General features: G+C 44.1%; 1 protein-coding gene across 1 annotated transcript in view; it reads right to left on the bottom strand.

The window, feature by feature from the left end:
- LOC126354033 (tRNA dimethylallyltransferase) overlaps positions 1-15,922 on the bottom strand; it is a 1,733,584-nt gene that overhangs the window by 21,431 nt on the left and 1,696,231 nt on the right. The window contains exon 7 of the mRNA XM_050003367.1: positions 2,625-2,835. Within this exon, the coding sequence (XP_049859324.1) occupies positions 2,625-2,835 (211 nt within the window). The remainder of the gene's footprint in view (positions 1-2,624; positions 2,836-15,922) is intronic.

Below are 15,922 nucleotides of genomic sequence, written 5' to 3'. Positions count from 1 at the left end.
AGTCAGAATGTGGTGTTGATACAAGAAGTGGCGCGGAACGATGAAGGACAGAATAATGGTGGTTCTGGCACGTTTATTAGGATACGGCCACAAATTATAAAGTGGCCTGGTTGACAGTTGCTCGCACCACATATGGTGTAACCTGAGCGATATGTCGTTGTACGCCATCCTTCAGATCAGGAAGAGTCCAAACACGACCCCGGTAAACACATCTTTCAGATATTCCCATAACCAGAAGTCACATGGATTTAAGACGGGGCGATCTGGAAGGCCACATATCTTGAAAATGGCCAGAGATGATGCGATTGTTACCGAAGGTTCCTCGAAGTAAATCTTTCACCTGGAACATATAGTGTCGCCACAGCTTGCCTGAAAATAATGTCGTGGACACAGTTACGTTCTTGCAAAACTGGGTCACGTGCTGCACAAAGACGTCTTTATAGTGTGCAGATGTCACTGTACAGCTAACAGCCTTGCGAGCTGTCTCCTTCTCGAAGAGAAAAACGGACTGAGAACGAAGGACCTTGTGAGAACACACTACACATTCACAGAAGGTAAGTGCAGTGGATGCTCGTGCACAACATGTGGCCGAGCACAACCCCATATGCGGTAGTTCTGTTTATTCTCGGCACCGTGCGTGCACTAATATGTCCCTCGGCCGTTCAAAGCGTATTTCCTGGCCTCATGTCATCCAATTCTTTGCTTGCCAAAAAACGAACGACAAACTCATGGCGTTGTATCCTACACTATTGATCAAAAGTATCCGGACACCCGGCTGAAAATGACTTACAAGTTCGGGGCGCCCTCCATCGGTAATGCTGGTATACATTATGGTGTTGGCCCATCCTTTGCCTTGATGACAACTTCCACACAGCCAGTCCATTATAGGGATGTTATTGTGGTGTAACTACTCGGCCACAGGCCTTGCATTATGAACACGTGCTCGATCGTGTTGAAAGTAGGAAGCAAGTAGGTGCTTAAAACATCAGTTTAGGCCTGTGCTGTGATAGTGCCACGCAAAACAACAAGGGATGCAAGTTCCCTCCATGAAAAATACGACCACCGCCTCAGAATTTTACCGTTGGCACTACACACGCTGGCAGATGATATTCACTGGGCATTCGCCATGTCCACACCCTGCCATCGGATCGCCACATTGTGGACCGTGATTCGTCACTCCACCCAACGTTTTTCCACTGTTTAATTGTCCAATGTTTATTACAACAAACGAGGAGTCATTTGGCATTTACCGTCGTGATGTGTGGCTTATGAGCAGCCGCTAGACCACGAAATCCAAGTTTTCTCACCTCTCACCTAATTGTTATAGTATTTGTAGTGGATCCTGATGCAGTTTGTAATTTCTCTGTGATGGTCTGGATAGATATCTGCCTATTAAGTACGTGTCCTTCACGTTTACACTTCACTATCACACCGGAAGCAGTGGACCGGGGGGGGGGGGGGGGGGGGAGGGAGTGTGGAAATCTCGCATGCAGACGTATGACACAAGTAACATCCAATCACCTGGCCACGTTCGATATCCGTGAGTTCCGCGGAGCGCCCCATTCTGTCCTCCCAAGGTGTCTAATGACTACTGACGTCGCTGATATGGATTACCTGGCAGAAGGTGGCAGCACAATGCACGTAATATGAAAAACGTATGATTTTGGGGGTGTCCGGATACTGTTGATGACATAGTGTATCTTAGGGCTTCATGTGGCGCACATTCTGAATCTTGTAAGGGTACCATTGCAAAATGCACCGCAAAATCTTTTGAACTGTTGACTAGGGGAGAGACAATTCTCGTGACACAGTTGGAGCACTAGCTGAAGACTTTGATGCATGTAATGCCCAGTCGGCTGCAGCTACAGGAATTTAAGTAACACGTCCACAGGATTGGGCCGCCTCCCTCTCCTGTTGCACTACCTCATTCATCTGTTCCTTCAATTTCCTTAATCAAATTCTTTATCCCATTCATTCATATGGCGCCTCTTTGCAGCTGTTCCTAGCGGCGATATTCCAGCAATGAAGCGCGGTTGTCGCTGCCGTTCTGATAAAACAACTTTACTTTTACTGTCTCTTCTCAATAGCCACTGGGTTGCGTAGTTTTCCGTACCTTCCCAAACGTTTACACCAACTATCACTTGACAAAAGAAATCGGCACGCGTCGGCTAGCTGAAAACAGCATACTGATGTCAAAATAGGAGCCATTACACATGCTGACTGCTTCTAGCACCATATCTTCACCTGATGGCAGAAAGTGGATTTATTGTTTTCCAGTATACTCCGTAAGCGCACCGGTTAGTGAAAAATTACGATTTTTCAGTGTCCTGCGATGTATACAGCAGCACTCGAAACATCGTCAGTTTAATTATAGCTACCAGTACAATTATTTGATAGTGCACGAGAGAAGAATATTAATTCGGGTCGGTCAGTAAACATCTGAAATAAAATACGCAAAGCAGTGAGCAGCACATCGCCAAGCATACGTGGAATCTGGCCGTGACCGAGAGTGTGACACCCCGAGACGCCAAGGAAGCTGCGAGGCGCAGAAGAAAAGGACGTTTGAATGGCTCCCAGGACGTGGTGTGAGAAAGGCGGGGCCCCGGGCAGAGTGGTGTACCGACCTGCCTGTCGGGGCGGCGCAGGAACCTGTTGCGGATCCAGCGCAGCTGCTTGCGCGCGTAGCGGCGCGTGGCCGCCTTGAGCGCGTCGGCGCAGCGCCGCATCTCCGCCTGGCCCTGCTCGCTGCGCCGCGCCGCCTCCGGCTGCACCAGCCACGAGTGGAACTCCTTGAAGCCGATCGACTGGAAGATGCCCTCCGTGTAGTCCGGCTCCCTGGAAACATACACACACATAAGAGAGGCGCAACGGCACACTCAGCTAGGTCTCCGAAGAGAGCCTCAAACTGGAAACAGTCTAAAATATGCCATTGAACCATGTCGGCTCGCAAAAGAGCGCGTCAAAAATACACGAGACGGGCGGCTAAATACCGTCAGCCTTCAAGAAGAACGTTGTTGTTGTGATCTTCAGTCCAGAGACTGGTTTGATGCAGCTCTCCATGCTACTCTATCCTGTGCAAGCTTCTTCATATCCCAGTACCTACTGCAACCCACAACCTTCTGACTCTGTTTAGTGTATTCATCTCCTACGGTTTTTACCCTCCACGCTGCCCTCCAGTACTAAATTGGTGATCCCTTGATGCCTCAGAACATGTCCAACCAACCGATCCCTTCTTCTAGTCATGTTGTGCCACAAACTTCTCTTCTCCCCAATCCTGTTCAACACCTCTTCATTAGTTATCTGATCTACCCATCTAATCTTCAGCATTCTTCTATAGCACCACATTTCGAAAGCTTCTATTCTCTTCTTGTCCAAACTATTTATCGTCCCCGTTTCACTTCCGTACATGGCTACACTCCATGCAAATACTTTCAGAAACGACTTCCTGACACTTAAATTTATACTCTATGTTAACAAATTTATCTTCTTCAGAAACGCTTGCCAGTCTACATTATATATCCTCTCTATTTCGACGTTCATCAGTTATTTTGCTCCCCGAATAGCAAAACTCATTTGCTACTTTAAGTGTCTCATTTCCTTATCTAATTCCCTCAGCATCACCCGAATTAATTCGACTACATTCCATTATCCTCGCTTTGCTTTGTTGATGTTCAACTTATATCATCCTTTCAAGACACTGTCCATTCTGTTCAACTGCTCTTCCAGGTCCTTTGCTGTCTCTAACAGAATTACAATGTAATCGGCGAATCTCAAAGTTTTTATTTCTCCCCCATGGATTTTAATTCCTACACTGCATTTTTCCTTGTTTTCTTTACTGCTCGCTCAATATACAGATTGAATAACATCGGGGAGAGGCTACAACCCTGTCTCACTCCCTTCCCAACGATTGCTTCCCTTTTGTGCCCCTCGATTCTTATAACTGCCATCTGGTTTCTGTACAAATTGTAAATAGCCTTGCGCTCCCTGTATTTTACCCCTGAGACCATCAGAATTTGAAAGAGGGTTTTCCAGTCAACATTGTCATAAGCTTTCTCTAAGTCTACAAATGCTAGAAACGTAGGTTTGCCTTTCCTTAATCTTTCTTCTAAGATAAGTCGTAGGGTCAGTATTGCCTCACGTGTTCCAACGTTTCTACGGAATCCAAACTGATCCTCCCCGAGGTCGGTTTCCACCAGTTTTTCCATTCGTCTGTAAAGAACGCGCGTTAGTATTTTGCATCTGTGACTTATTAAACTGATAGTTCGGTAATTTTCACATCTGTCTACACCTGCATTTCTTGGGACTGGAATTATTATATTCTTCTGGACGTCTGAGGGTATTCACCTGTCTCATACATCTTGCTCACCAGATGTTAAGGATTTGTCATGACTGGCTCTCCCAAGGCCGTCAGTAGTTCCAACGGAATGTTGTCTATTCCGGGGGCCTTGTTTCGACTCAGGTCTTTCAGTGCTCTGTCAAACTCTTCACGCAGTATCGTATCTCCCATTTCGTCTTCATCTACATCCTCTTCCATTTCCATAATATTGTCCTCAAGTACATCGCCCTTTTATAGAACCTCTATATATTCCTTCCACCTTTCTGCTTTCCCTTCTTTGCTTAGATCTGGGTTTCCATCTGAGCTCTTGATATTCATACAAGTGGCTCTCTTTTCTCCAAATGTCTCTTTAATTTTCCTGTAGGCAATATCTATTTTGCCCCTTATGAGATAAGCCTCTACATCCTTACATTTGTCTTCTAGCCATCCCTGCTTAGCCATTTTGCACTTTCTGTCGATCTCATTTTGGAGACGTCTGTATTCATTTTTGCCTGCTTCATTTACTGCGTTTTTATGTTTTCTCCTTTCATCAATTAAATTCCATATTTCTTCTGTTACCCAAGGATTTCTACTAGCCATCGTCTTTTTACCTACTTGATCCTCTGCTGCCTTCACTACTTCATCCCTCAAAGCTACCCATTCTTCTTCTACTGTATTTCTTTCCCCCATTCCTGTGAACTGTTCCCTTGTGCTCTCCCTGATAGTCTGTACAACCTCTGTTTTAGTCAGTTTATCCAGGTCCCATCTCCTTAAATGCCCACCTTTTTTTTCAGTTTCTTCAGTTTTAATCCACAGTTCATAACCAACTGATTGTGGTCAGAGTCCACATCTGCCCCTGGAAATGTCTTGGTTCCTAAATCTCTGTCTTACCGTTGTATAATCTATCTGATACCTTCTAGTTTCTCCAGGATTCTTCCATGTATACGACCTTCTTTTATGATTCTTGAACCAAGTATTAGCTACGATTAAGTTATGCTACTACATAGTCTAGTAATAATCTTCGGAACAAAGACCAGAACAACAACAACAGTCTGTTAACGCTGCGAGAAGCTCAGGCGTAGCGATTTCAATGGAGTGTTGTGGTCACTGAGTCACGCAGTGTCACCCTCAGCTGTCCATACTGACGGAGTTGTGCCGCCATGTAACAAATGCTGGCAGTGCCGAGGATCGAACCCGGTATGTCAGCTCAGATCCGGAGGCGGCCACAGAGGCGCCGTGGCCACGCCGTGATAACGGCCTACGCGCGACGAGAGGACGGGTAGAAACTGGCCGCGGTGGCTGGGCGGAGCAGCGGATGCCTCGGAAGTGGCTGCGGCGGCAGCTGCAGCGGCCGGGAGGGGTGGCGAGGGCCGCGCCTTTGTGGGCGCTTCCGGCCGCGTCTTGGCCGCCGGCCCCTGGTCGCGCTGCATTCAGCCCCAGACACTGCGGCCGCGGAAAGACGCTCCCACCCCACGCCGCCGTGTTCCGCCCGGACACGCAAACAGGCGTCTGCCGAGCAGCTGCCAGCCGGGCGTCCCCGCCTCTTTTCCTTGGCGTGCCAATAAATCCTTCCTGTTCGCGTACCAGTAAATCCGTAAATACTCGCAAGAAATCCCTTCGTGGTCATCTTTCTTATTCTTCTGTTTCTTCTTCTGTAGTATTCACCGTCATGTTTGCAGCAGTACGCCATTCCACTCTTCTATCTGCCTTCCTCTTCATTTCCACATACGTAGCACACCCTATGTCACTCGTATACCGGGTGATCAAAAAGTCAGTATAAATTTGAAAACTGAATAAATCACTGAATAATATTGATAGAGAGGTACAAATTGACACACATTCTTGGAATGACACGGGGTTTTATTAGAACCAAAATATACAAATGTTCAAAACATGTCGGACAGATGGCGCTTCATCTGATCAGAATAGCAATAACTAGCACAACAAAGTAAGACAAAGCAAAGATGATGTTCTTTACAGGAAATGCTCAATATGTCCACCATCATTCCTCAAGATTAGCTGAAGTCGAGGAATAATGTTGCGAACAGCACTGTAAAGCATGTTCGGAGTTATGGTCAGGCATTGGCGTCGGATGTTGTCTTTGAGCTTCTCTAGAGATGTCGATCGATCACGATACACTTGCGACTTCAGGTAACCCGAAAGCCAATAATCGCACGGACTGAGGTCTGGGGACCTGGGAGGCCAAGCATGACGCAAGTGGCGGCTGAGCACACAATCATCACCAAACGACGCGAGCAAGAGATCTTTCACGCGCCATCTGTCGGACATTTTGTGAACTTTATTTTTTAATTTTTTAATAAAACCCCATGTCATTCCAAGCATGTGTGTCAATTTTTACCACTCTATCTACATTATTCCGTGATTTATTAAGTTTTCAAATTTGTACTGACTTTTTGATCATCCTGTACTATGAAACGGTTGCGTTTCACTTTTCTCTAGGCCTTAAACACCACCTCCGTCTGATACGCATTTAAAGAAGCTTGCAACGGATAACTATCTTTCATATTCAGCATATTTGTTAAGGGAACAGAACTGCACGTACAATTTCATCACATACTCCTTCAATTTATTCTTCTTCCAAAAATACGTTAAGGATGTGAACCCGTGAAACATTATAACGTATGATCCAGATAGTTTACGCAACAGTTTCATTATTTGTGGACCAAGTCCATACAAGACAGTGGCACCGTATTCAAATATTAATAAATTGACGTGATACTCTACATTACACGGAATTTGAAAGAACTATCTCAATGCATCAAATCTAAACACTATTGTAGGGTGGATAGTTTGGTAAAAGAAAACAGGAATTCGGAAAATGAATCTAGCATTGTTACACTCGCTCATTTTACAAAAACCTAAATAAATATACTAGTGCTAGAACTATCACAAAATCCAATGATTATTCAAATGGTTCGAATGGCTCTTAGCACTACAGGACTGAACATCTGAGGTCATCAGTCCTCTAGAACTTAGAACTACTTAAACCTAACCAACCTAAGGAGACCACACATGTCCATGCCAGAGACAGGATTCGAACCTGCGACCGTAGCAGTCGCGCGGTTCCGGGCTGAAGCGCCTAGAACCGCTCGGCCACCAGGGCCGGCAATGATTATTCAGCTGAGACAATCTGCGCTAAGTCTGAGAGATAGAACGTGAACTTATCAACACATAGGCGCATAAGGCATAAGGCAAATCCTGGTTATAACTTCGTCAAAATTGGCAAAAACATATCAAGCATATAAATGATCCATGAATCTGGAGACATGGGCGTTCATCGGAAACTTCATGAGAGAATGATTTAAATTTGATCAAGTACCATAAATACTTTAAATTGGTCAATTGCTGAAACACCAAATAATTTATTTAAGCAAATACATTCCATATTACGGATTGACTGAATAATTCTGTGTATTTTTACTCTGTTCGTACGGGGTTGAAGCCCTGAATCCCACAATGAAATGGCAGCGATTTACAACGGAAAATTCATCAAGAGTTACAAACACGTGTCATACGATACTGACGCACTGAAATTGCACACGTTTACTACAAGTTACCAAGAATGGGCTTAGACTACACCACCAATAACGTCGAAGTGCGACTCTACAAAGCCACCAACTTTCAAGTTCCAACTCATGAACGAATTAAGATTCGGGCTCAACGTTCTCACAGTTCCGTTTAATAGATCAACTCTATATATTTAGAACGAATCCACTGCAATACCTGTCTGCGAAACCTAGTCTCTTTTGCTCTACTTCACACGTCGAGCCCAGCTCATTCATACACAAAGTACTTTTACCAGACCTCATGAACGAAACAAAACTTCACACTGAATTATTCACACGCTAACTAAAATGATTACCCCAGATTCCGAGAGAAACGGCAATGAAATGACTGGAAATTCAGACCCTAAATATTTCAAATACCACCACCCGCGGGTTACCCACAGATGAGTCCGTACTCACCACGCACCCTGTCTAATCACTTGTGTTAGCTCTGTGGAGCGGAGGCCACCAAAGATGCGGACGCAGTTACCCGCCATCCTATCTCTTCTTTGTGTTGCCGTACCAGCTCTGAAGACCAAGCTACTGACAAAACCGGAGGAGCACACGAAATTGCAGTAGCAGACAGCTACTGGCTACTCTCACGAAAACTCACAGTCACATATTTCAGTCACGCACAAAAAAACGTAAAATGGTGGAAGAAGGATGTATGAGTGATCTAGGTGCTCACTTACTTGTAATATTCGAGGGGCATCCAATAAGTAATGCAACACTTTCTTTCTCGCTCAGTTTCGGTTGAAAAAAAACGCGGAATTTGTTGTAGGACACCGTGGAACGTTCCCACTCCAGTCCCTGTAGTTTCATGAAGTACCGATGGGTTCCGGCGCTATACGTGACCTTCAAAATTGTGTCTGTAACGGAGGTGGCAGGAAGTAGTACAAAGCTGATGGGGAGGTTTTGATGCAGCTAGACGTCGCCACAAACATGCAAACTAACTTCTTCTCCATGATAACGCAAGGCCTCACACAAGTCTGCGCATCCGAGAGGGGCTCATAAAACTTCATTCGACTGTCCTTCCTCAGCCTCCCTATAGCCTAGATGTCGCACCTTTCGACTTCAATCTGCGTGAAGGAGACACTCCGTGGAAAGCAGTACGTGGATGACGGGGAGGCTACTGATGCAGCAAGACATTGGTTCCGAAATCGACCAGCAGAATAACACTATGCAGGCATACAGGCTCTCCCAGTGAGGCTGCGTAAGGCCTTCGCATTGGTCGGAGATTACGTTAAAAAATAGGGCTTTGCTAAGGCGTATTGGAATCATGAATAAAAGCCAACCTGCTTCCAGAAAAAAAGTGCTGCGTTACTTATTTAACGCCCCTCGTAATAAAGAAAGAAAGAAAAGGAACCATTTAAACTACACACTCCATTCGGAGAGGCTAGTGCTACCCACAAAAGCAAGAGGTACCACAATATCTGATGCAGCTCTCTCAACTGTCTGAGCAGATCCATCCGGACACCCATTAGTGGACATTAATATGGTATGTGTGCACTCTTTATGGCGGTTTGAATTCTGTTGGGGACACTTCCAATGAGTTGTATGAATTTCAATGGCGGAATGGCAACCCATTACTGCTCTGAAGCCGAAACCAGAGAAGTCAGTGACGTTGTGCACTGGCGTCCAGAGCGAAGCGGACGTTCTTACTTATCCCAAAAGTGTCCCATTAGGTTAACATCTGGTTTCTGTGCACGCCAGTCCATTCCACGAATGTTACTGTCTACAAACCGTTGCCTCGCAGATGCTCATACAAACAATAATTGTTTCCGCACTCTTCTTCAAGTGGACATACTACGCAGTGCTGTGAAATGTCTTCACACCTTCCTAATAAAAATTTCTTAAGCGCAGTAAGAAGACCACACACCAACCACGAAACAACACCCCGATACCGTAACAGCACCCCAACCAGACCCTTCCATGGGCTTGCCATAGAGTACTGCGACATTCATCACTCCAAATCTCCTGTTTCCAGCCACCCACTGTCCCATGGCGTCTTTCTTGACACCTCCTCGAGCGTCGCTCAGCACTGACTACACAGAACGTGTGGCCTGTGAGGAACTGTATGAGATTGTGGGTCCGCCCCAATGCAAAGCACTTTTGTTCAATATCTTCCCCGAATTAGTTTCAGTGAAAAATTCTCCTTCATCAGGGGGTTTCTCTATTCAAGAACACGGGAAGTTATCAACCTTACTAAAAACTACGAAAACGATATTACATGTGTACTGTTTGGTTCGACATTGTGTGAATAGTTTTATAATGCCTCTTTACATTTGTCTCACAACATAGTTTCTATATTTGTTGCTGTTGTTTCGACATATTTTCTATGTTTTTGTCGTTTTTCGGCATACACTGTCATTGCAACGGTATTAGCGGCTGTTATTAACAAAATACATGAAAATGTGAACTAAATATGCGTCAGCGTTATACTGTTGGGAATTGCGATGGGCACTAGGTTGGAATGTTATCTGTCATGTAGTGACGTTCGTTGGTCGGCTTTTACTTGCTGTAAGACGCACAAAGCATAACTTAAAACTTTGGCAGTAATTCAAACAAATTACGCCATTTTGCCGCGCGCGTGTGTCGCGAGATGTATCGCGTGTCTACGTCTATATTATTACACTGCAGTCCAAATTTTATGTGCCTGGCACCTTTAATCCAAATTTAAGTGCCTGGCTCTTTTAAGCTATTTCTCTGCCGCTCCACTCTTGAACAGCGCGAGGAAAAAACGAACACCTGTATTTTTCCGTGCGAGCTCTGATTTCCCTTATTTTATTATGTTGAATTTTCTGGGTTTTCCGTCAATAAATCACAATCTTTGGTTCGATTCCCCGACAACATTATCTATGCGATCATTAAAATTTAAGTTATTCGTAACCGTAATCCCTAAACATTTGGTAGAATTCGCAGCCTTCAGATTTTTGTGATTTATCGTGCAACCTAAATTTAGCGGATTTCCTTTAGTAATCATGTTGATGACTTCACACTTTTCAACATTTAGAGCCAATTTGCTGCTTTTCGCATCATACAGACATCTTATGTAAACACGTTTTGCAATTTGGTTTGATCATCTAATGGCTTTACACGACGGCATCTACTGCAGTCTAGATTGTCTCCTATATCATTTACAAACATTAAAAACAGTAAAGAGCAAGTTTTAACTTGCATTTGCCGGGTGCACAGATTCTGGAGAGCCGATCGCGGTTCCATAGCAATCTTCTCTTCAATTAGAGGTTTCCTTCAGTTGTAAAGACAACAGTCTGTCGCAAAGCAATCATTTATTGTACTTTCGAGCACATCAATGTGCATCCCACTATGGAATATAATTTGCTTTATTTTTCGAAGATTATTGCTCTTTCGCTGAGCTTCTAGTAAGCGATCACTTTTGCCTCAGTCACATATAAATATTTTTCTTAACTGTGAAGCAATTTATAGAAAGTACACTCAGTGTTTAAAGTAACAGATTTGTTTTCCTGCCTCTTTTGTCCTGCAACAGTTCAGGTCATGCGACCCTCATTAAGTAACAAATACGACCGATTTCTTCTGCATAACTGAATTGTGATATATATATATATATAAAACGAATGACTAATAAGAAGTGCTCTTATGTGCATTCAATAGTTTTGAGTTTACAGAGCTTTTTCAATTACAATGATTAGCAATGTCCTGGGTTAAGGCAACAGTTTGGATATTATATGTGTGTTGAACACCAAGTGTGGCACGCAGACAGCCCCAATATGTCAAGCTCACACCAACTATCTCTACAAGCTGCACATTTCATGCCCGCCACAATTCTATCCACAACACTGTCGCAATTTCCAACAGTATAAAGCTGATGTATGAAAGTTCACATTGCCGAGCGGCCTGAGGCGCTGCAGTAATGGACTGTGCGGCTGGTCCTGGCGGAGGTTCGAGTCCTCCCTCGGGCATGGGTGTGTGTGTTTGTCCTTAGGATAATTTAGGTTAAGTAGGGTGTAAGCTTAGGGACTGATGACCTTAGCAGTTGAGTCCCATAAGATTTAACACGCACATTTGAAAGGTCACATTTTCATATATTTTTTTTAAATAACAACTGCTCATACCGTTGCAGATAACATACTGTTCGCTGAGAAAACGCCAACAAACGAGAAAATATTACAAGAAACGGCAACAAATTTAGAAACCAAGCAGTGGTTCAAAGGTAAAAAGGTATAACAAAACTATTCACACAATACAATAGCCGCTACAAGATAGTAAACATATAATATCGTTTTTGTAGCATCATGTAACGATGCTAATTTTGAATGTTTTAGAATAAATAAATTCACATATGAATGGGAAATTTTTGCTGACAGTAATTTGGGGAAGAATGTAAACAAAACTGCTTTGCATCCAAGGCAGACTCACAATCCCATACTGTTCTACGCAAAGACGGACTAACAGAAGAGTTTTCAAGTTACAGTAAGTGTCATGATTAACTGCTCGATCATTGTACTACATTCTTTCAACTCCCTACGCACAATCGTTGTGTTAGCTGGTCTGCAGCGAAGTGTGAAGCATTTTGTTGTTAAATTACTGTAAGCATGAAAAAATATTTTCTAGCTGAATAGCACAAACTGAGATGTCATGATGAATGCATGCAGGCAGTGGGTCACAGTCAAGAACAACGCCAGTACAGTTTTATAAGTTGCCTTTTGTTCCATTAGTGACAGTAGTATAGATTTTCAAATAAACTGGAGAGAGAAAAATTGAGTAAACTGATAACAGCTCATAATTTAGGTTCGTCGCTTGTGTGGCTGGAATAAATGATGAAGAATTTAGGCCCATTTCATGTTTCGGGCAATAGAGTGTAGGAAAAAGCCTAAAACAACTACCCTGATAACCTGTGTGTGCCATACTACTTAATGGTCACAGCCCTCTATCTACTTGTACAAACGCTGATACATTCTCACTCGAGAAACTTCATGTTTTATGAAAACAGTTAAGGAGACGTACGAGTAAATAATATAGACAGTGTAGCTTAGGAACACTAGTAAAAATAAGTACTAATTATGTGGTAACAAGGACCTGCATTTCGTGTGCTGTAAGCTCCCGTAATAAGTAGTGGCAGCTTCAACCCCTGAGTAAAATTTCGTAGCGTTTCCACGTAGCTCAGCAGAAAAATCATTGCCAGCAAATGACCGATGTATCTGCGCCATTCAAAGTTTAAATCCATCAATAATGTTTCTATCGGCACTCAGCAAGCTACACCACAATGATAGCAGCTAGCTATGTACTTATACAGGATGCCCCAAGAAAGAAAGAAGACACTGTAAACTTTAGCGACAGGTTATTTCCACCAAAACAAGAAAAAAATGACTAGTAAACAAGGGCTCTAATGTGCATACCTTAAGAGGTAGGAGCAGTTGTTCATCTTCGATACTGCGAAACACGTCCCTTCTACTGTAAGTTCTATGCTTTTCATGTTTTGGGAGGAAGCAGTATGGATCAAAAGAAGAGAAACGTGTCGTAGTAAACGTGGGCTGTAAAATGCATATCTTAAGAGATATGAGCAATAGTTCAATAGAAGAGAGGTGTTTCACACTAGCGAAGATGAACAAGAGCTCGTACCTCTTAAAGTGTGCATTTTAAGTATCCATTTTCAGACCCCATGTTTAGTCATCTTTCACTCGATGTGTATAATGTCGGAATAGGACCACTGGAAAAGCGAGATTGTCGATAAATTCCTCTATCCAGGAAATTGTAGTAGGAAGAGTGGATGGCAGAGGGCTGTTTTTGAAAGGCTTAGTTTTATGCCAAATGTTGGTCCTGCTGGTTGACATATTGTGTGGAGATTATATGGACTGGTGCAATGTCTCCGGCTAAAACAGGTTATTTACAAAAAGAGTGAATGTTTTCATTTCTCTCTAGTTTACCCCTAATTTTTCTCAGAATTTCGAACATATTGCAGCATTTGACATTATCGAAAGCTTTTTTCCAGGTCGACAAATCCTACGAACGTATCTTAATTTTTTTTAGTCTTGCTTCCGTTATCAATCGAAATTTCAGAACTGCCTCTCTGGTACTTTTCCTTCCCTAGAGCTAAACTGGTCGTCATCTAGCACTTCCTCGGGTTTCCCATTCTTCTGTATATTATTCTTGTCAGCAACTTGGATGCATGAGGTGTTAAGCTGATTGTGCGAAAATTATCTCACTTGTCGGCTCTTGCGATCTTCGGAATTGTGTAGACGATGTTTTTCCGAAAGTCAGATGGTACATCGCAGACACAATCTTCCCCTCTGCGGCGTTATCAGGGAACTGGCCTGCGCCCCTACGAGCGGGCCGCCCGCACAACTACGGCGTAGTGTGTGTTGCCGCCCCGGGCGCTTGCGCGGGCACAGGAAGTGCACGTCTAGGGGGGCGGAAGCAGGCGGCGCCCTCCCGCGGAGCGCGGTCCGCCTTGGCGAGCGTTGCCCCGGGGACAGAACCGCAGCCGCAGCCGCGCCTGCCGTTTCCGTTGCGACTGACGACAGCGCGCCGGCCGCCGAACTCGGCGGCCCCACGTGTGTTCCCTGTCTGCCTCCGTGTTTATGCTGTCGTCGAGAAAGGGACACCCACAAAATACTTTGGCTGTGTTCACAGTGGCACCGGCAACGGTCCAGACGCCGTCGCCAGAACTCATCCGGTAACACCGGCCGATATCCTGGTCACACTACGTCCGATCGTCTTTGTCAGCTTTTGGCTAGACAAGAGAGGTTAGAATTTGCTGTAACCTATATCTGTATCGAAAAGAACATGACCAGTACTGTACTCTCTTTCTTCAGTTACTGGAATTAACAGACAAGTTTTACGATTATATGAGATGATGAGAGGTACTTTCATTACACACATGAAATGTATTCAAAGTTGTGAATACGATCGATCATCAGCTGCATAATGGAATGACAACAATGAAACTTTGTGCTGCACCAGGACTCGAACCCGGATTTTCCGTTACAGCTCATGGTTGTCAATATTCGCAACTGCGAATTTCATTTCCGTTATTTCATATGGCTGCAGTCGCTACAGTGCCTGTTCTTTCTGAAACGCATACATGTCCGATGGAAAACTGAATCGAGTTTCTGAACAACACCGGCACTGCGATATCACATTTATCCGCCGACAGTGGAAGTGACTTTCAATTAAAATGTCTACCCTGGTCGAGGATCCGAGCACGGGGTCCCGGGTTCGATTCCCGGCGGGGTCAGGGATTTTCACCTGCCTCGAGATGACTGGGTGTTTGTGTTGTCATCACCATTCATGAATGTGGCGAGTTTGGACAGAGCAAAGGTTGGGAATTTGTACAGGCGCTGATAACTGCGCAGTTGAGCGCCCCACAAACCAAACATCATCATCATCATCATCATCATCATCTGGACGAGGATATGTGTAATGGATGTACGAGTGCAGGTTGCAGACATATGGTTGACCTAATATGGAAGTTTGCATCTGGCTTTGGGGAGTGCCCAACAGCCCAATGTTAAGACGACCGCTCGCTATAAGCGAGAAATCCGTGTTCGATACCCGGTCTAAAACAAATTTTCATTGTCGTCATCCCACTATACAGCTGATGGTTCTCCGTATTCGCAACTGCCAATTCATTTCATGTATTTCATAACGACTGAAGTCGCCGCAGTGCGTGTTCCTTCCGGCATCAGGTACATCTCCGAAGAAAACTTTTATCGTATTTTTGAACAACGTAGGCAGTACATTATCGTTTTTGTTACATACTCAGTACGAATCGTGGTGACATTGAAGAGCAAGATTACAAACACCCTACACATATTCAAATAAAATGAATGAGTAAAAACCCTCAATGACTCTCTTTCGCATATATGTGAAAGGCAAACATACACGTTAGAATAAGATTCTCTGAACATCTAAAAACCTGAACAGTGGAAGAAACAGGGTGATCCAAAATTTCGCAAAAAACTGAAAAGTCAGTACTTCGCAGAATAATGTAGGCAGAAAGGCACGTACCCTTGAAATGACATGGAGTTTTATTGAAAGAATAAATTCTGCGTAAAATGGC

Source organism: Schistocerca gregaria, chromosome 3 (assembly GCF_023897955.1).
Source record: "Schistocerca gregaria isolate iqSchGreg1 chromosome 3, iqSchGreg1.2, whole genome shotgun sequence".
Lineage (NCBI taxonomy): Eukaryota > Metazoa > Arthropoda > Insecta > Orthoptera > Acrididae > Schistocerca > Schistocerca gregaria.
The sequence above is the reverse complement of the archived record's forward strand: the minus strand, read 5'-3'. Positions and strand labels throughout refer to the sequence as shown.